Source organism: Mustela erminea, chromosome 18 (genome assembly GCF_009829155.1).
Source record: "Mustela erminea isolate mMusErm1 chromosome 18, mMusErm1.Pri, whole genome shotgun sequence".
Taxonomy (NCBI): domain Eukaryota; kingdom Metazoa; phylum Chordata; class Mammalia; order Carnivora; family Mustelidae; genus Mustela; species Mustela erminea.
In genome coordinates this window covers 39883976-39904782 of record NC_045631.1, presented here as the reverse complement: position 1 = coordinate 39904782, position 20807 = coordinate 39883976, and the positions used below count along the sequence as shown (strand labels likewise).

Below are 20807 nucleotides of genomic sequence, written 5' to 3'. Positions count from 1 at the left end.
GATCCACCCATGTCGGTTACTGTGTCTAGATTCATGGTTTAGTCTCAACTGTTCTCTTCCTTCTTGAGGTGGTGATGATGAAGACAAATTTAGGGATTATCTTTAATTCCCTAGCAGTTTGACATTTCAGTTTTAGTCAAAGTACATTATAATCCACAGTGGGGTTTTTTTTTTTATTAGTTTCCCAGTTATTAGAAGCAATCGATTCTTATAAATACTGTGTAATAAACTTTGAATACTGTGACATGAGACTTAACCAAATGAGTAGTAGTAGTTTGTTGAAAGTACCCCTCCATTCTTTTAAAATAAACTTCTAATTTTAGAACAGTTGGGTGGCTCAGTCCTTAAGCATCTGCTTTGGGCTCAGGTCATGATCCCAGGGTTCTGGGGGAGCGGGAAGCCTGCTTCTCCATCTCCCATTCCCTCTGCTTGTGTTCCCTCTCTTGCTGTGTCTCTCTCTGTCAAATGAATGAATAAAGTCTTAAAAAAAAAAACAGTTTTAGATCTACAGAAAAATTGTGAATGTAGTACAGAGTTCTTGTGTACTCCCACCTAGTTTTCCCTACTAATGACATCTTGCATTAGTATTGTACATTTCTCACAATTAATGGACTAACATCAATACATGGCTGTTAAATAAGGCATCTACTTTATTTAGATTTCTTAGCTTTTACTTAAATGTCCTTTTTCTGCTCCAGAATCCCACCCAGACTCCCACACTACATTAAGTCATCATGTTTCCTTAGGTTCTTCTTGGCTGTGACAGTTTCTCAGACATTTCTTGTTTTTGACAACCTTGAGAGTTAATGACCATTTTGATGCCATTACCTGACCTTAACTAGTTAGGTACTTTACGGAATGCCTCTCTACGGGAATTTGTCTGACATTTTCTCATTATTTTACTTAGGGCATAGATTTTTGGGTAGATAACTATAGAGATAAGTGCCATTCCCATAAAATTGTATTAAATGTACATACTATCAATGTATTTTATCACTGTTGACGTTACCTTGATCACCTGGCTAAGGTAGTGTTTGTCAGATTTCTCTTCTTCAAAATTACTCTTTTCCCTCCCTTACGCACCGTACTGTTTGGAAGGAAGTCACTATCGAAAGCCCACATTAAGGAGTGGGTATTATGCTCCACCTCCTTGAGGGTGGAGTAGCTACATAAATTATTTCATCCACCTACTTTTTATTTATTCCCCTAAGTACCATTCTCTGGAGTCTGAAATACTTCATTTTGAACTAATTATTTACAGAGTAGTAAACACGTTCCACTGCTAAGTATAATAACAGTTTTACATCCTTTTAATAACCAAATAACTATTCATCCTTAAACCATCCCTGTGAAATTTTACAGTTCCTCTTCTGCTACTTTTGATGTGCTATTTTTGCTTTTAGAAACTAACAAACAACAAATTTCCCCTTTCAATACTATAATTAGACCTGGTGTTTAGAGTATTTCTCCAAAATTGATATTATCCCACAGAACTCTAAACCATACAATCTACAGAGATACCTCCATGGTGTCATGATCTTAAAACAAAGACAATGCAAGCTGTTTACTCAGGAAAAAAAAAAATCACCCACCACACATAAATGTGTATGTATATTGATACACACACATGTATGTTGACCTTCTATACCAATGCATATTTAAAATAAACTAAAATTCATAAATTACAATATGGACACTTTAGTTTGTAAGTGTGGGTTTCTTCTGATATGGTCTGCTGATGCACAACCCCCCAACCTTAAGTCTGAAGTAGATTTGTATGCAGTAACAATGTAATTTTCTAACAAGGGTGGAAGTGACCTTTTTGAGAATCATTCACATGTTGTCCAGTTCAACACAATGGATATCTTTATAAGGATTCACTGGAACAATGTCCCTTAGACTTCAGAAGAAAAGTTCTGCTTTTGAAAAATTGTCATACGGTCACTTCCCCTTTCCTTTTCCTATAGTCAAATTTGTGCTTTACCTCTATAAAGCAAGAAGGATACTAGGAAAAGATGTTGACTGGTATGTTTCTGTGCAGTAACATCCTTTAATTAATTTTACTATCTTATCACACCCTCCCCTTAGCTCTATTTTCTTTACTTACTTTTCTGATACATTGTATGTATGTATATGTATATGTTTTTTGTAAGCTGTCTCAGATCCTACTTGGAAGAAAGCAGAGTAGTAGAAAATAAACACATAGAGTACAGAGTAAGTGAAAACAAAAGTGAGAGAATTTTTGCTTCCCGAAATGAAAAAGTTGATAAAAGGGTCCAAATCCCTTTGAACTGTCTTAGAGTTTTCTGAAAACTTGGACCAAGAATTATCATGTGAAAAGAAAAACAGGAAGAAAAACATAAGACTTCAAACGGAGTGAGTTCTCTTTGACGATATTCATTGCTATCATCCCCGAATCTAGACCAATAGTTCCAGATCTTGTTAAATTTAAGACAAACCTCTTTGAACTTAAACGTTGAACTTAAGAAAACAATCCAGATCGTCCCTCCCCCCACATATTACCCTCCCATCCATTATCCTTTTTAAATAGATACTTTGGGACAATTTACTGATGCGCCATTTCCATCCTATCTGGTTCTCAGGTTTGACATTCAAAAGGGGGCTGGAGGTGCGGAACCTCGGGCTCTCCTTGGCGGGCGTACTTTAAAGCCGCCGCCAGCCAGCGCCGCTGTAACCCCGCGCACCGGCCAGTTGCCGGCTCCTGCCCCTTTCAATCTGCGCCGACGCGGCTGCCGGATCCCGGGGACTCCCCACGCCGGGAATCTCCCGCCAGCTGCGCGCTGCGTCCCGGCGACGGCAGGAGCACGTGGAGCGGCCGGGGAGCCAGAGCGCAACTCCAATCCAATCCAGCCCAGCCCAGCCCGGCGGCGAGATGGAAGGTGAGCCTCCAGCCCGCTTCTTTTCTAAGGGGTCTTTGAAAAGTTCGACCGGTGCACGCAGCAGAGAGAGTTCCTTCTGAATCTCGGTTTTGCTTCTATTTATTTCTTTTGTCAAAAGTAAATATGAGGTATTTCAGAAGGCAAAGCGTGTCGGTTCTCATACATCTCTCATACTGCCCCCCCAAGCCCCCACATAACTTTGGAAAGTGATAACTTCTCCTCAGTTTTATGTCTTAAGGGTTGTCAGACATGAGGGGTCAACTCAAAGTCTGCAGAGGAAGAGTACTTGTGGGGCGTCCCTGAAATGGCAGCAAACTAGGTTGGAATTTTCCTCCATGGCTTAGTGTCCATTGGAATTATGCTAATCTGAGTGACTTCTTTAGAATGAAACGTGACAGTTTTTTTCTTCTAAGAGTAAATGTTATCATATAGGAAAGGTGAATTTTTATGTGGTTGGCACTGATGGTTCCCTTGGAACTCTATCTTCTAATGATCTTTCTTTACCCAAAGCAAAAATCAAGCTCCATTTAAAAATTTCATTTGAATTAATTTTGAAAGTCGTGAAACTCCTCGTTTCTCAAAAATTTTACAGTATATACTTACTTGGGTAACTAAAAATTCACACTACTATTGTAAACTTCTCAGTGGTCTGTTCAACAAATGTTTGTAAAACCTTGAAAATGGCAGATGCATTTCAAGTTGGGGAAGGTGATGATATTTTGAAGATCAGAATTTGTGAGAAACATATTCATTGTCTTAATAAATGAGATACTGACATCTAATAAAAATGTTAATTTGATAAATCTTATGAATAACATGGATTTTTTCATAATAATCGAAGGATTTTCTGTTGTCAATTAACCTTGATCTTTGGCAACTCTAAATCTAGAATATATGAAGTTATTTAAATTTGATTAAATATTTTGGGATACAAGGTATAGGAGGTAGAGCTTCTCCCCCCCACAAACATAATATCATTGAATGCAATATTATGATCCTGAAGTATTTACATGGGTATGCTTACAATTTTTCTAACTGCTGTGGCCCATATAATTTTTTTTTTTTCTTATAGAATGCCAAACAAGTCAATGCGTTTAGTATGGATATGGAAACTTTTAAATGGCCATTATGAATAATGCTTCAGGTGTTTTCTCTTATGAAAAACTATGCTATTAAATTTTAAATTATTGAGGGTGCTCTAAAATTTGACATTGTGAATATTTAAAAATGGTTTATGAAGTGTAATTGTTAACAGGTCTGGTTGTCCAAGAACAGGAAAAAATTAGGTCACTATACATTACGAAAAAATAATTTAAAAAACTCTCATGCTTTCATTATTATAGATGAGTTGCTAAATTTGTTTTTGTGAAGTTATAAATTAATATTCAACACTATTTTTTCTTAGTCCTTTCGCTTCTCCAAACTAACATACAGAATAGTGTAAATCTGTGGGAAGGAGAATATTTCCTAGTAAATGTTAATACTCCTGAATTCATTTAATGTGAAATAAAGAAATTACTAGCTTAATAGCATAATTTGGGATAGTAATGGCCCTAACAAACTTTTAGATAAGCCTGAATAAAGACTGTCTGAATAAGAAAGGAATGAACCCTTGTATAGAATTTGAGTTACAATGTACAAACTATAAAGGGGGAAAGATGGGATATAGGATATAGGCAGTGATCAGTTGTATGTCTGGATATCTAGATTAAATTCATAGGTCCATAGAGATGGATAGTATATAGTATGCTTAATGTAAAAACTTCAACACTTACATCAAAAAATAAAAATTAAAAATGATTAACGATGTGAATTTGGCTTTTCTATCATCAGGTCCTTGAAGATGGAGTAGTCAATGTAGTAAAATATCTAGTTTATTATAGCTAACAGATTGACTAATCTGGCACATGTGCTTGATATTTAAAATATTTTTTATTATCCTGACATTTTGGACTCAAAATACAGAGATTTGAACTACAGTGTATACCTCTCATTTTTTTAAAAGATTTTATTTATTTATTTGACAGATAGAGATCACAATTAGGCAGAGAGGCAGGCAGAGAGAGAGAGAGGAGGAAACAGGCTTCCCGATGTGGGGCTCTATCCCAGGACCCTGGGATCATGACCTGAGCCAAAGGCAGAGGCTTTAACCCACTGAGCCACCCAGGTGCCCCTATACCTCTCATTTCTTGGCAGTATAAGAAAGTAGAATACTTTATGGAATACCTTTATTTTCTGCCTAATTTGGTGATCAAATAACATGCTACAGTTTATTGTGAAATGTAAAGCTGTTTAGTTATTCATACTCTCAGCATATAAAATTTTTTTAATTCATTCTTCAGCAAACATTTATTGAGACATTCTATCTATGAAGATGTCAGATGACATAAGCTTTTGAAATTGAAATTTTGTCAATTTCAATTTCAAAATGAAAAGTTAGTACATCGAATAAATAACTCAGGAACTGTAACTCTTTTCTTTTCTCACAATCTGTGATCTGAGATATTTTCTATCCAAAGACTCTTGATGTTGCTAAATTTTGTTATTTGTGTTGTAATAGCAGTAGTTCTTCTATCTGTTATGGTTGAGAAATGAGGTCGTTCACAAATATAAATTTCACAGGTATTGACATGTTTCTTATTTAATATAAAACTTTTCTATTTTGGATAGAGATCTTTCTAAGTGTATTTATTACACAACTCCCTGTCTTATAAACAAAGTACACAAGAGATAACTTTATCTTGGTGACCCTGGGTTACTATTCTGACCATCAGGTGGTATATTATTATTCTATAATATAAACTCACGGGTGTTTTGAACTGTAGAGTTGAATGCCCCCCACGCTAAATATTCCAGGGTTATTGAACAAATTTTGTCTTCTTCTTGATGTCAGCTTCTGCTTCTTTCCACATGGCTTTTGTGGAAGCAATTTTTCATTTCTAATTCCCTTTCTATGCTCTGGATGGTTGCGTTTACAGAGATACAGCCTCCAAATGGTGGAGTTTACTGAGCCCTCCATTATGAGCATATGAAGGATGAAATGGTAAAGTTCAAAAGAACAAAAGCTACAGAAAGGCCACAGGATCCTGAATCCAAGAATCTTCTAAAAGATAGAAGAATCTTTTAGAAGATTCTTGTTCATGGGACGCCTGGGTGGCTCAGTTGGTTAAGCCACTGCCTTCAGCTCAGGTCATGATCCCAAGATCCTGGGATCAAGTCCCGAATCGGGCTCCTTACGCGGCAGGGAGCCTGCTTCTCTCACTGCCTCTGCCTGCCTCTCTGCCTGCCTCTCTGCCTGCTTGTGTGTACTCTCTCTCTCTATCTCTGGCAAATGAATAAAATCTTTTTTTTTTTTTAAAGATTTTATTTATTTATTTGACAGACAGAGATCACAAGTAGGCAGAGAGGCAGGCAGAGAGAGAGAGGGGAGGAAGCAGGCTCCCTGCCAAGCAGAGAGCCCAATACGGGGCTCGATCCCAGGACCCTGGGATCATGACCTGAGCCGAAGGCAGAGGCTTTAACCCACTGAGCCACCCAGGCGCCCCGAATAAAATCTTTAAAAAAAAAAAAAAAAAGATTCCTGTTCATGCTTTCTATGATCCAACATGGGATTTCACAGTTTCTTCACTGAAGTCTTCAACCCATTCTGTACATGATTATGCTTACTTGTCCTTCAAGATTCTGCTCAGGCATCACACCCTGAAGGCTCTGCAGATGCCCTCCTTCTGATGACCTTCTCTGGTGCCTTCTGGTGGTCACCCTACTGGTCCCTCACCTTCTTCCACCTAAGCTAAGAGCCTTTCCTTTCTGTGCCTATTTTTGCCAATTGTATTGAAATTATTTATTGATTTAAATATTTATTCTCCCTGGTCTTTCCTTCTAGAGGGCAGAGAATATGTCTTATTTTTGTGTACTTAGTTCCTGGAATAGTTCTTGGTTCATAAAAGAACCTCAGAGTTTGTTGCATTCAATTAAGAAAATAGTGCTGAGGGGCGCCTGGGTGGCTCAGTGGGTTAAAGCCTTTGCCTTCGGCTCAGGTCATGATCCCAGGGTCCTGGGATGGAGCCCCACATCAGGCTCTCTGCTCAACAGGGAGCCTGCCTTCCCCTCTCTCTGCCTGCCTCTCTGCCTACTTGTGATCTCTCTCTCTCTGTCAAGTAAATAAAACCTTTAAAAGAAAAAAAATAGTGCTGAAAAGCAACTTCTGTTATGTTTATTATGATGCCTTTTATTTGATTAATTTTTATGAGTAGTAGTTTATTGATGATAGCAATTTTTTGATAGAACTCAGAAAACTTTAAAGTACTTAATTAAACAGTTTAATAGAAAAGAATGCCAAGAAAACAAAAATGTTATTGGTTTTATTGGCTAAACTATTCCTAAAATCAAATGTATTCTATTAACTTTATATTGACAGATTTCAGGATCACGTATTAGTCCATTAAAATATGGATCAAATATGAATAGAAATTTGCTTTCTCAATCAGTAAGATATAGATGATACCATAAAATTAGCATACAACTTTCCAGTAATACCTTTTTATACATTATTATAAACTTGTCAGCGTATTAACTGTATATATTCACTTATTTAGGACTAAAAGATTATTCATACATCTTTTATTAGACATCCAGTGTTAATTGGCGCCTGACTCAAGCTGTAGTTCTAGATCATGTATGAGAGGAACTGAGAGATTAATACAGAAACCTGCCTGTAGTAGATGCTCAATAAAAGGATTTTTTTGTATTAAGAATTCATTAATTATTTTGAAAAGAGATCCTAAACATCACAAGGACATAGAGATCACTCTGCTATCTAGCTTTTTAAAAATACAAATTTTTACTAACTGGTATATTTATTATTTTTTTTAAAAGATTTTATTTATTTATTTGACAGACAGAGATCACAAGTAAGCAAAGAGGCAGGCAGAGAGAGAGAGGAGGAATCAGGGTCCATGCTGAGCAGAGAGCCTGATGCGGGGCTCGATCCCAGGACCCTGGGATCATGACCTGAGCCGAAGGCAGCGACTTAACCCACTGAGCCACCCAGGCACCCCCTAACTGGTATATTTATAAAAATTTAAAACCATAAGGATGACTCTAAGGTCTTTTGAATCTCTAAAAAAAAAAATGAAATAATTAAACAATAATTAGATTTCTATTATATGTAGATTATTTTAAATATGACCAATGTATACCTTTTAGTTATTATTACTATATAATTATCAAAACACTTTAATTCCCACGATTTTGAATGAGATAATTTTTCAGCATTAATGAAAATCTACTTTCTGCATCCAAAATTAAAATTCTTAGAGTCCAAAGTAGTGTAGAGTAAATCAAAATAATATGGAGTTGATACTGGATTATAGTGGATATGTGTATATGTGTTCCTCTTAGAAGAGATTAAAAAAGTAGGTGTTTAATAATAGATCTGAAGTAGAATAAAATGTGTTTATGAAACAATACTCTTTACTCACTGTCAAAAATTCAAAATCAGTTTATCTCCCAACTTTTTATATCACAAATTGTGTTTATTAATATATGTTCTTAGAGCTGAAATTTTTGGCACATCAGATTATTTGTGGGTTTATACAGAAACTTTTTTTTTTTTTTTTAGATTTTATTTATTTATTTGACCGGCAGAGATCACAAGTAGGCAGAGAGTCAGGCAGAGAGAGAGGAGGAGGCAGGCTCCCTGCTGAGCAGAGAGCCCAATGCAGGGCTTGATCCCAGGACGCTGAGATCATGACCTGAGCTGAAGGCAGAGGCTTTAACCCACTGAGCCACCCAGGCGCTCCTATACAGAAACTTTTAAAAAATAAGCAAAACTGAATTATTTCCATAGCATCACTGATGAAACAATATAAAGCTATATTTTCTCCTTGTAACTCTTAATTATCTGAAGATTATTTAACTAGATTTCTTGCTTATTTTGGTAATTAATATAACTGTAGCTCCTTCTAGACTGTCAGGTTCCAAAGTGTAAGTATCTTTTTATCATCAGCCCATTCCTTAGCACATAGTAGAACTACGGTCATATTAAATGAATAAATTAATGAATCAGTTGCCTGTGTGTTTGGTCTTTTGATTATTTGTTCAGCTTTTAGGGTAAAGAAAATAAGGAGAAGAGTGACACTGAAACTAATTTTTCTGGCTAATTTGTCAGTGGAGCTGTTAAAGGTTTGATAGAAGAGTTTAGAATGTTGGCTAAATCCAACAATATGAATACTACCATCTTTTTCTAATCCAATATTGGCTCTACTTTGGGCAGAATAATAGAGGGTCTTCTAACTCTTGGATTTAAAAAAAATTTTTTGCTACATTCTTTATTTCAGTGAAGCACTGTACTTTCCACAATAAACTATTTCTTTATAACAAATGTTGTGATTCTTAAAATTGACAACATATTTCTCTTAATTTGAGTTTTCTATTGCAGCACTATCAGCTCACTTGCAAAGTGATACCTATTTGAAAGACTTTTAACTTATCTGAATATTTGGCACATCAAAATAGTTTCCTAAAATAGTCGTCATACAGAGTCAGTGGATATGAAAAAAAGATCATGCTCGTAAACCTGTAAATAGTTTATAGATGTGGAGTTACATCACAGCTATATATAATAGCTCTGGTCTGAAAACTGAAAGTTACTAATTTTTATGCCTAACAATTAATCATTTTTGTTATCATCTGCCTTTATCTCTGTAATTAGGAAATCACTCACTAATAGCCATTAATAGTTGATTTTATGCTTGCATACGATGTAGACAGTACCACAGATGTGCATCAGAAGCTAACTTGATTTAAATTTTATTTGACTTTCATGAGTATCATTTACCAAATGCATTGCAGATTATCAATGTATAAATTTATACTCTGACCTCAAAATGAAACTTTTTTTTACCAACTCTTTGAAACTCTTTGAAATATTAACATTTTATAAATGTGACGAGTAAGATTGTGGTTCGGCACCTGTATTTTTTTTCCTGTCCATAATTGCGCATGTAAAATTATATAAGAACATCATTAACTCTCCTATTTCCTCTATTTAACTAAGTGCCCATAAAGGCTCAGACTAATGTGCTTGGAACATGCTTTTACCAGTGTAGTAACCAACTGCTCAATAATAAGAATGTGAGCATGGTAACCATGATTCTATATTATAAATTTTTTAAATACTTATTGTAAGGTTGGTTATTTCTTGCTGATTTTTATGTTCATAATTTAAGAGTGTAAAGATTAGATATTTTTAGTGACTCAACTCTGAAAGAAAGGTTATTTTTCCATCCTCTTTCAAATTTCAGGGAATAGTTTAAAAACTATTCTGAAATAATAAGATGAAACACTTGCAAGTGGTAACAGTTTTTATATATAAGCATCTTCATTTCTTTTCATATTGACAAATTAAAAAAACACAGTAATAATGTATTTATTTGAAGCTGATATAAAGCTGCAAGTTTCATCTGTATCTATAGATTTTTGGTTTTTGTTTATTAAAACAGCTTATTGTTCTCATTCACCTTTCAGTAATTATTATATATTTGAATTTAGTGTATTGTATACTACTAAGATACTACTTTATCTGTTTTATGTATGGTAATCTATGTAAGATTTCATTTGAAAAATGAAGTGCTTCTTCAAGAAAAGTTTAAAAACTACTGGGATAGAAACAGATCCTTTTTAACTAAGTAGTTTCTGGAAGCCACTGTTGTCTAAGATTCAACAAGTTCTGTAGAAATTATGAGTATTAGAAATTAAACCCCTTCCCTTTGGCTCTACAACTTCCTTTGTTAAGACTAAGTTTCCTAACTTCATTTTGGTACTGTAAATATTATGCTGTATCATTCAGTCCTTGAGAAATAGCTGGCCCATTGGCCTACAAGAAATAGTTGTCTAAAGCAATTGTATGCCAGCAGATTCAAGGGGACCAGGTGAGAGAGATTATTTATAACTGGTGTAAGCCACTGATACTCTTCCTTTCTTGGTTTGAGAATCATTTCAGCAGGACAAAAGACTTCATGGACCATCCTGACCAACACACGTCTGCTTGCCACCATAAAAACAAAATTCCTCAGAATTAATGGGTAAAAGAATTAGGATATGTCACCATTTTAACATTTTTCATGCATTCTAGAAAGAAGATTGTGAGCTTGTTTGGTAAACAATACTTCAGTAAGATAGGCCATTGACATTTATGAATATAACCTTCTGTTTGACTCTGTGAGTGGCCCGAAGGGACACAAGAATACATGGAAATTTGTAAAGATTTAAATAGTATAATGTATATAGGAGTCCTACCACAAATTTGAATAGTACTACTGAGAAACCAGAGTACACAAGTATAAAGCTTCTATGCTAGCCTAGCCAACAGTATCCATGCACATTTTAATCAAAGAAATTTGGAGTTTCTCAAAGTACTCCACAGTTTTCCATTGCAAACATCAATGACCTAATGTGGTCCTATTTGTCCCAAACCTAAGCAAACCTAGGGAATTTTTTACAGGTAATCTAACTTAGGGATGGAGACATACTCTGTATAATGGAACAATAATGACTTAAAAAAATTTATAGTAAAAATTAGTGTAATGCTTATAGATCTTGTGGCAAGTACTTTATACAATGACACTGATATTATATGATGACTCCTTGAGGTATGCCATGGTCCATTCAACAAGAATTGAATGAGACCGGGAGGGAGACAAACTATAAGAGACTCTTAATTTCACAAAACAAACTGAGGATTGCTGGGGGAGGGGGGGAGGGAGGGGATGGTTGGGTTATGGACATTGGGGAATGTATGTGCTATGGTGAGTGCTGTGAAGTGTGTAAACCTGGCGATTCACAGACCTGTACCCATGGGGCTAATCATACATTATATGTTAATAAAAAATAAAAAATTATATTAAAAAAAGAATTGAATGAGACACACAAAAAATGACAAAAATTTATTTTTAATCAACAGAACACGCTTTTATACAAAAATCTTTTGTGGGACAGATGCAAGGGTGATGTTCCAGTTGAGATGGAGAGAGCAACAACTACTGTTAGCCCTTTTCTTCTCCTGAAACAGAGTGGCACCTGTGGGAGCCCTCTGCCGTGGAGTTCCATATTCGTGGAGTTCCATAGAACCCATTTTGAAAACTATGGATTCAGACTCTTACATGGTTTTTTTTTCTACTGGTAACCCTGTATCTAGACTTACTTCCTTCAATGCATTTTGAGGATTGCTGCCAAAATGATCATCCTAAAATATCAAGTTACTCCCCTACTGAAAAACCATTTTAAGGATTTCTTAGTAGAGCATTTAAGAAAATCCACAATGTAGCTTCAGTACACCTTGCCAGTGGTGTCCTCTGTCTCTACTGTTGGTGGGCTGGTTAGTGGTCTCTGAACATGCATTACTTTTCCTACCCTCTCATTTTTTTAATGCTGTTCAAATCCAGCAAGTCCAAAAACGATTTCATCTCTTCAACCCAAACTAACTTCTCCTGACTTCCCATCACTGTTACTAGCACCACAATCCCATTGAAATCATTGTTCATTCATTATGTTCTATTGCAAATGCCATCCCTTTTAGGAAGCTATCCTTCATTCCAGGTGGGAGTTTTTCCCTTTTTCTGAAACTCAGTAGCTTTTTATGTCTAATGACTGTCAGAATCTAACTCCATTTTATGGATAAACAGTATTTTTGCATCGTTTCAATACAGTCTAAATTGTCTAAGAATGAAATTACTATATAAATGAAGGGAAGATGATTCTTTATTATGTTCAGAGCCAAGGCTCTTTTGCCATTATTGATAGAACCTGTATCCTTCTGTATTTTTAGGTCTTGCATTCATGTTGATTCTACAAATATATATGACTACTTTATTATCTGTTCTAAAATAATTGTGCTGGTATACTTACCTATTGAAATACAGATTACTTTATTATCATTTTTCACCTTTGCTTGACAAATGTGGCTTTATTAAAAGCTTAAAGGGGTGCCTGGGTGGCACAGTTGGTTGAACCTCCAACTCTTGGCTTTGGCTCAGGTCATGATCTCAGCCAAGGATCAAGCCTCCTATCACACTTCACACTCAGGGTAGAGTCTGCTTGGGATTCTCTCTCCCTCTTCCTCTGTCTCTCCACTCATGCTTTCTCTCTCTCTTAAATAAATAAATAAATAAATAAACAAATAATTATTTTAAAAAAGGAAAAATCTTACATGTATGGATGGGTTGTATTTAATTCATGATGATAAAAGAGGTATTATAAAATATTTTCCTAAAAGGAGGACACTTCTTTCCAGATCATTGGCTGTGTGGGCAAAGGTGGCCTGAACTAGGGGTTCTGTGTTGAGATGCTTCAAAGCCTTGTTAAAAATATTTGGGTCCCATTGAAGTCCTACTATACCCACGTTTGCCATATTTGGGTAGGAATGGGGTTGATGAGCTTCATCATTTATGAAATCAGGAGTGCTGATAAAAGAAGTAAAGCCTTAAAAGCTTTGAATCCTGCACCTGTTCATGGTCACCATTAATCAGCTTTACTTGGAGTACACATCAGATGGCACATTAGTCTGGCTATAAATCTCAGAAGCTCTGTTAGATGGGAACATGGAGTATTGCTATACACTTGTAGATGTGTTGTTTCCTTTGTGGTGCAAATAAATATAACCATGAGGTGCAAAAAAATAAACTAAAAAACAAAAGGGGGATACTTGGCCTTGGTAAGGTTGAAAACCGCTCTGAGTTTACTATACTACAAGAGAATAGCCACAGCCTAAATAAGATAATGCATATGAAAATCACCTCGCATAGTACTAGACATAAAGGTGAGGCCCAGCAAATGTTTATTTCAGTTCATAAATCATTTAAAAGATCCTTTAGACCCTTGCTAATAGAAATAGAGTCTGTGGACCAGCAGCGTTAGCAACATCTGGCAGTTGTTACAAACACAGAATTTTAGGCCAGACATGATGAATTAGAATCTGCATTTTAACAAGTTTTTGGGGGAATTCTTGTGCATGTTGAAGTCTTATAAACATTGCCCACAGTTTGAAAAGTATCAGTGCAGCCTATCATCAGTCTCATAGTACATGTTGGATTAGTAGTGGTAGATCATTTTTATATATGTATTTAGCATATATTTTTTATTTAAATGCTGATTTTAAAAGATAGTTGAGTAACAAAAAGCTTTATAACATTTGTTTTTTATTTGTTTTGTAATACAATATTTATAACACAACATAACCCAAAAATCAGAAATCTTCATTCATTATTCATTTAAAAAATATTTATTGAATGCCTATTATATGCCATGTATACAAAATATTGTCAATACAATGGTAAGCAAGATAGGCAGTGCTTTTGCTGCCGTTGAATTTATAGTTGGGTAAAAAAGACAGACACCTCCTCCCAATAAGTAAGTAACAAATCAAATAATTAAAATTATGTAAGTGCTATGAAGGAAATAGAAAGAGTGCTAACATGGAGATTAATGGTCAGGGACATGGTTGGTGAACCTCTCCTCTAAATAAGAGGTTTGGTTAGAGATAGAAATTTGGTCATCTGTAGCACATAGGTGATATTTAATGCCATGAGAGTAGATGGGATCACCTAAAGAGAGAATGTTTCATAAGAAGGGGGCTCAGGGGGCACCTGGGTGGCTCAGTGGGTTAAAGCCTCTGCCTTCGGCTCAGGTCATGGTCCCAGGGTCCTGGCATCGAGTCCCGCTGAGTTCTGCTCAGTGGGGAGCCTGCTTCCTCCTCTTCCTCTCTCTCTCTGCCTGCCTCTCTGCAAGCTTGTGATCTCTGTCTGTCAAATAAATAAATAAAATCTTAAAAAAAAATAAAAAGAAGGGGGCTCAGGATTGGGCTCTGAGAAACATCTAATTTAGGTGGTCAGGTAGAAAAGAAAGAGCCAGGAAAAGAGAAAAAGAAAGACAGGAGGAAAACCAGCTGAGTGTAGTGTAATGGAATCAAGAGATAGGAGTGTTTCATGAAGGAGTAGGTGGTCAGCTATGTTGAATGTTGCTGAAAAATCAAGTAATATAAGGAGGAAAAAGTACAAATTGGTTTTAGCAACATAAAACTTGCTAGTGATCTTAACAAAAGTGGTTTCTGTGGAGTGGTGGGGGTGGATACTAAATTTAAAGTGGTTAAAGGATGGGAATAGAGGAAATAGAAATGTAGACCATTTCCCCCAAAAGTTTAGCTAGGAAAGAAGCAGAGAAGTAAGTGGAGCTGTTGCTGGAGAGAAATGTGGATCAAGAGATTTTGTTTTTGTTTTCCAAAGATGAATGAGAGTTAAACTATCTGTAGCCTAAGTTTATTACACACACACACACACACACACACCCCAGCACCACCACCACCACCAACAACTCCAGGAGCAAAATTGACACAAATCTTGAAATCTCAATTCTCAGGGAGGTTTGATTGCAGTATTAGCTGTCACTGAATATATCTTCATATCTACTTGAACACATGCCATGTAAATATATTTCCTCACTGTGAGAATTTTTAAGATGTATGCTGTACATTTAGTAAATGGTTGGTATAATCTGTACTCTTCTACAAAGAAGCATGAGAAAACCTTGAAATTAACTTTTTTTTTTTTTAAAGATTTTATTTATTTACTTGACAGAGAGAGATCACAAGTAGGCAGAGAGGCAGGCAGAGAGAGAGGAGGAAGCAGGCTCCCCGCTGAGCAGAGAGCCCGATGCGGGACTCGATCCCAGGACCCTGAGATCATGACCTGAGCCAAAGGCAGTGGCTTAACCCACTGAGCCACCCAGGCACCCGAAATTAACTTTTTTCTAAAGTGGGAAGATAGTGCTATAATGGCAATTCTAAGGTCTACGATTTTAGATATTTGAATATGTTTGAGTGTTCAACAGATTTTTTTTAAATTAAGCAATAATTTATGCAATGAAGTACATATCTTACATTATATAGCTTAATTAATTTTTACCTATATACACACTTTTCTGATCAAGTTATGGAACATTTGCATCAGCCCAGAAAGTTCCTTTATGCTCATTTATAACTTGCATGCCCCCTTAGCCATAAGTTAAATGTTATTCAGACTTCTACCATCATAGATCAGTTTTCCTGTTCTTGAGTTCCATATAAGTGGAATCATACAGTATGTGTTTTTTTGTTGTCTGGCTTCTTCTGCTCAACATACTTTTGAGATCTACCCACATTGTTATATTTCTTGGTAGTTAATTTTCTTTTATCATTAAAAGGTATGAATATACCACAATTTGTATATTTATTCTACTCTTGATGGACATTTGATTGTTTCCAGTGTTTATCTGTATTATGAACCTTCATATGCATGTCTTTTGATGGACATACACATTCATTTCTCTTGGATATAGATTTAGGGCTAGCATTTCTGAGCCATAGGTTAGGTATATATATATAGCTTTGATACATACTGCCAGATAGTTTCTAAAGTGGTTGGACCAGTTTACCCTCCCACTAGCAATATTGGAGAGTTCCAGTTGTTCCACATCTTGCCAACACTTGTTATTGTCAGTTGATCTTTTAAAATTTTAGCCATTCTGGTGTGTGTGTGCAGTGGTATTTCATTGTGGTTTTAATTCACATTTTCCTGATAAATAATGATATTTAATACCTCTTCATATGTTTATTGGCCATTTGGATATCCTCTTTCCTAAAGTTCTGTTAAGTCTTCTGTACAATTTTTTAAGTTGGGTTGTTTGTATTTTTTCTTACTGATTTTATAGACATTTAAAAAATATTTTAGAGGGACGCCTGGGTGGCTCAGTTGGTTAAGCGGCTGCCTTCGGCTCAGGTCATGATCCCAGCTTCCTGGGATCGAGTCCCACATCGGACTCCTTGCTTGGCAGGGAGCCTGCTTCTCCTTCTCCCTCTGCCTCTGCCTGCCACTCTGTCTGCCTGTGCTTGCTCTTGCTTCTCTCTCTATGACAAATAAATAAATAAAATATTTTAAAAATAAATAAATAAATAAAAAATATTTTAGAAATATGTACTTTGGGGGCACCTGGGTGGCTCAATGGGTTGGACCTCTCTCTTTGGCTTGGGTCATGATCTCAGGGCCCTGGGATCAAGCCCCACGTCGGGTTCCTTGCTCAGCAGGGAGCCTACTTCTCCCTCTCTCTCTGCCTGCCTCTCTGCCTACTTGTGATCTCTCTCTCTGTGTCAAGTAAATAAATAAAATCTTTTTAAAAACAACCACAACAACAACAACAACAAAAACAAAAAGCAAAAAAAAAAAAAAAAGAAAGAAAAGAAATATGTACTTTGTCAGATGTGTATTGCAAATTTTTTCTCCCAGCCTATAACTTGCTTGTTTTCTTAATCTACTTGATAAGTCGAATTCTTAACTGTAATTAAGACAAATATATCAATTTTTTTTCTTTTGGAATTGAGTGCCTCTTACATCCTGTTTAAGAAATTTTTACCTACTCAAAGACCATAAAAATATTCTTCTCTAGAAATTTGATTGTGTTAACTTTTACATTTAGCTTTATTACCCACATCAAAATAATGATTTTTTTAAAAAAGATTTTATTTATTTACTTGTCAGAGAGAGAGAGAGAGAGACAGGCAGGCGAAGGGAGAAGCAGGCTCCTGCTGATCAAGGAGCCAATGCAGAACTTGATCCCAGGACCCTGGGATTGTGACTTGAGCTGCAGGCAGACGCTTAACTGATTGAACCACCCAGGCATCCAAAAGAATGATTGTTTTTGACTCCAGTTATTTTATAACAGAAACTATATATTTTGTGGTTATAAGATAAAAATCTTACTTGGAATATGTTGGATTCAATCATTTTAGCACTTCTCTTTTTAAGAAGCAATGACATGAAATGCCCATTCTTCCTTTTCTCTCTACATGTTTGTTTGATGGCACATGATATCTATGGTAAAATAAAAGCATATTTACTTTTCTACAATTTTAGAGTAATTGACCTTTTAAAGAAAATAACACTAGATGTTGCATTGCTTATTTTAGCCCTGTGCCCAACAGTCTTTAATTTCCTCATTAGACATTTAATCTAGGGAGAAAATGGGATATTTTATTTAAAAAGAATAAGGTAGGAAAAACTGGAATGGTGATGTGGGTTGTATTTGATCTGGTGTCCCTACAGAAGTAACCTTGCTATTTCTTTTTTTTTTCTTTTTTTATTAATTTTTTTTTTATTTCCAGCATAACAGTATTCATTATTTTTGCACCACACCCCGTGCTCCATGCAATCCGTGCCCTCTATAATACCCACCACCTGGTACCCCAACCTCCCACCCCCCGTCCCTTCAAAACCCTCAGATTGTTTTTCAGAGTCCATAGTCTCTCATGGTTCACCTCCCCTTCCAATTTCCCCCAACTCCCTTCTCCACTCTAAGTCCCCATGTCTTGCTATTTCTTAACTTTTACCTTAGCCCAAGGTAGAAAGGAAAGAAGTATTTTGGGGTTAGAGGAATTACTCTCATTTTATATCTTCCTTTCTCCTCCATCATAGTCAACTGAAGTGTTTGCAATATCTGACCTACTTCTAAAATGTATAATTTATATAGAATACTTTAAAACATTGTTTAAATTACTTGAAACTAAGTATAATTCAAGACATGAATCCTGCTTCTCTTCTTAATGTGTCTCTGACATCATACCTTTAGACAATTATGTGACTTTGTATTTTTTTGTCTTTGTGCCTTGAATTTGGTGTGTATAATCAGGAGAATAATAAATGCCACTGCACCTGTTTATCTTGCAGAAATATTGTGAGATAATATGAAATCTCATTTGCACCACTGGACTATGTGCTGAATGTCCCATTTTTGGAGAGCCAGAAGCAAACAAAACCAAGTTCAGAAGAAAGCTCTCACAACATTGTTAGGAACTGAGTGGTAGCATCTGGATGATAATTTATCCTGTATGTTTCCAGAGAGCTGAACTAGGACCCAAAATGGACATTTCAGGAAATTTGAGTTCAGCTATATTTAAGGAGGAACTTTTTAAAATCATTTGAGTTTTTCTGAAATGGAAAGGAATAACATTCTGTATTATTGGAAGTGTCTAAGCGGAGACTCTGCAACCCAAATGGGATATTTGAGGAAATTCAGGGGAAGAAGAAGCCAGATAGCTAAGATAACCACTCTAAAGCTGATATTCTAATTTCATTGTTTACAGAGGTAATTTTTCATTATACATTATAATACTATACTATACATTATACATAATATTATTCTTGTGGTGTTAAGAATCCAGGAATGATTGTAAGTGGTAGTGTTAAGAGAACTGGTGAAAGACCTTTCAGAAATAGTAACTCATACTTCTGTTGCATTGCCACATTGACTGTACTGACTGTTACCGTTGTGATTGAACACATTTTTGTAGTCAGTGATTCAATTTCCAAAGGTTTTAGTAAAAGAGAAAAAGTGAACATTTTATGTAAGAGAGAGTATTTTTTTCAAAAGAGGCATGGGGATAGGGCAGTCAGTTTACCGTTATGAAGATTAAAAGGAGTGTCAACACTGAGAGACAGCTTTCTGGCAGCTGTCAGGCATCAGTGTCGCTGGCAGCTGGCAAACTCAGTGGAGGAGTTCTCTAAGATTTAACATCTGGCTCTTCTTTAGCACCTTCACTTTCTACCAGGAGAACAGACCAGTGAATAGAAATCTGATTTCTGAAACTAAGAAGAGAATTTTGTTAGTTGGTATTCTTAATTGAATGGTAATTATAATAGTATTAAAATAAAGGCAAGTTTACAACCATTTGAGTTAAAAATAAGATTACAAATTTTGTTGCCAATATAAATATTTGGTTTTGTTCATAGATAATTTATAATAGAGCTAAGTGGTAAAAACTTTCACCCAGGAACTTTGATGAATTCTCAATTAACCGGACTGCTGTCATTTCCAAGTTTAAATTTTATTTGTAATCTACCTCCTTTCATTTAGCAGTACATAAAATGCTAGAATCTCTGAGAAAAATCTCAGTATCTTAACAAAAAATTCTAACAAGTGAAATTGTTTTCAAAGCCATCTTTGTCAATGAGAAGAGAGTCTGAAGGAATAAAAACAAATTTGAAATTGTCATCTCTCAGTAAACATGATGAAGGGTGGTTTTCAATACTGGTAGAAAACTGTTTGGGATTGCTAGTAAAGCTTTGAAATTCTAGAGTACTTGGAAAGCTTCAGAAGACAGTCCAATACTTTTGTCAGCTATCTCAGTAATAGAATGGTTATACCTTTTATAAGATTTGTTATTTAAGACATAAGGTGTCAATGGATAACACTGATGATTTAATTAAACCGTATCAGGAGATTAGATATTTAGTTGTGGGAAGGGCAAGAGGGCAAATGATTGGAAAAGAGTGTTTGCTAGGATTTTCTGCTAGATTATAATTCTGGCTTTTAAATGAGGTAAGAAGGGCGCCTGGGTGGCTCAGTTGGTTAAACGACTGCCTTCAGCTCAGATCATGATCCCGGAGTCCTGGGATCTAGTCCCGTATCAGGCTCCCTGCTCAGCAGGGAGTCTACTTCTCCCTCTGACCCTCAACTCTTTCATGCTCAGTCTCTCTCATTCTCTCTCTTTCAGATAAATAAAATCTTAAAAACAAATAAGATAAGAAAAATAGTTTTATCTAATGATAGCAAAATAACCCTAATGGTAATATGATGCTAAATATTTATTTGTACACATACATATAAGTATATTTTTAAAATATTGTATCTGGGTGTTTGGCATCATATAGTGTTTTATTTTTGCTTCATTTTTGTTTTTTACCCTCCAAAGAGTAACATTAATATTTCAAAGAGTATGAAAGGTGCTGTCTCAGTGCTTTATATCTTTGATTACTGCATTACTGGAAACCATAACTTTTTCCTGAAATTCCAATAGCAGGAATTTTGGAAATACTGGTAGGAGAT

At 35.7% G+C, this 20807-nt stretch overlaps 2 protein-coding genes across 5 annotated transcripts in view; both read left to right on the top strand.

Moving 5' to 3' along the window:
• The first annotated feature begins 2140 nt into the window (after nucleotides 1-2140).
• The window catches only part of IKZF3 (IKAROS family zinc finger 3), an 87095-nt gene continuing 68428 nt past the window's right edge, over nucleotides 2141-20807 (top strand). For 2 of the 4 annotated variants that reach the window (XM_032320777.1, XM_032320776.1), the window contains exons 1-2: nucleotides 2145-2376; nucleotides 2604-2900. In XM_032320777.1, coding sequence (XP_032176668.1) covers nucleotides 2894-2900 — 7 coding nt within the window. In that variant the 5' untranslated portion in view covers nucleotides 2145-2376; nucleotides 2604-2893. Of the gene's footprint in view, nucleotides 2377-2603; nucleotides 2901-20807 lie in introns of all 4 variants that reach the window. The other 2 variants (XM_032320779.1, XM_032320780.1) reach the window with 2 other exon arrangements.
• Nucleotides 13109-13951, top strand: LOC116577500 (ATP synthase subunit ATP5MPL, mitochondrial-like). Its single transcript, XM_032320782.1, has one exon. The coding sequence runs from the start codon at nucleotides 13243-13245 to the stop codon at nucleotides 13420-13422; it is 180 nt and encodes a 59-aa protein (XP_032176673.1). The 5' UTR covers nucleotides 13109-13242; the 3' UTR covers nucleotides 13423-13951.

Coding starts and splice junctions, on each gene's coding strand:
- LOC116577500 (XM_032320782.1), top strand. CDS start 13,243: ATGCTTCAAAGCCTTGTTAAAAATATTTGGGTCCCATTGAAGTCCTAC.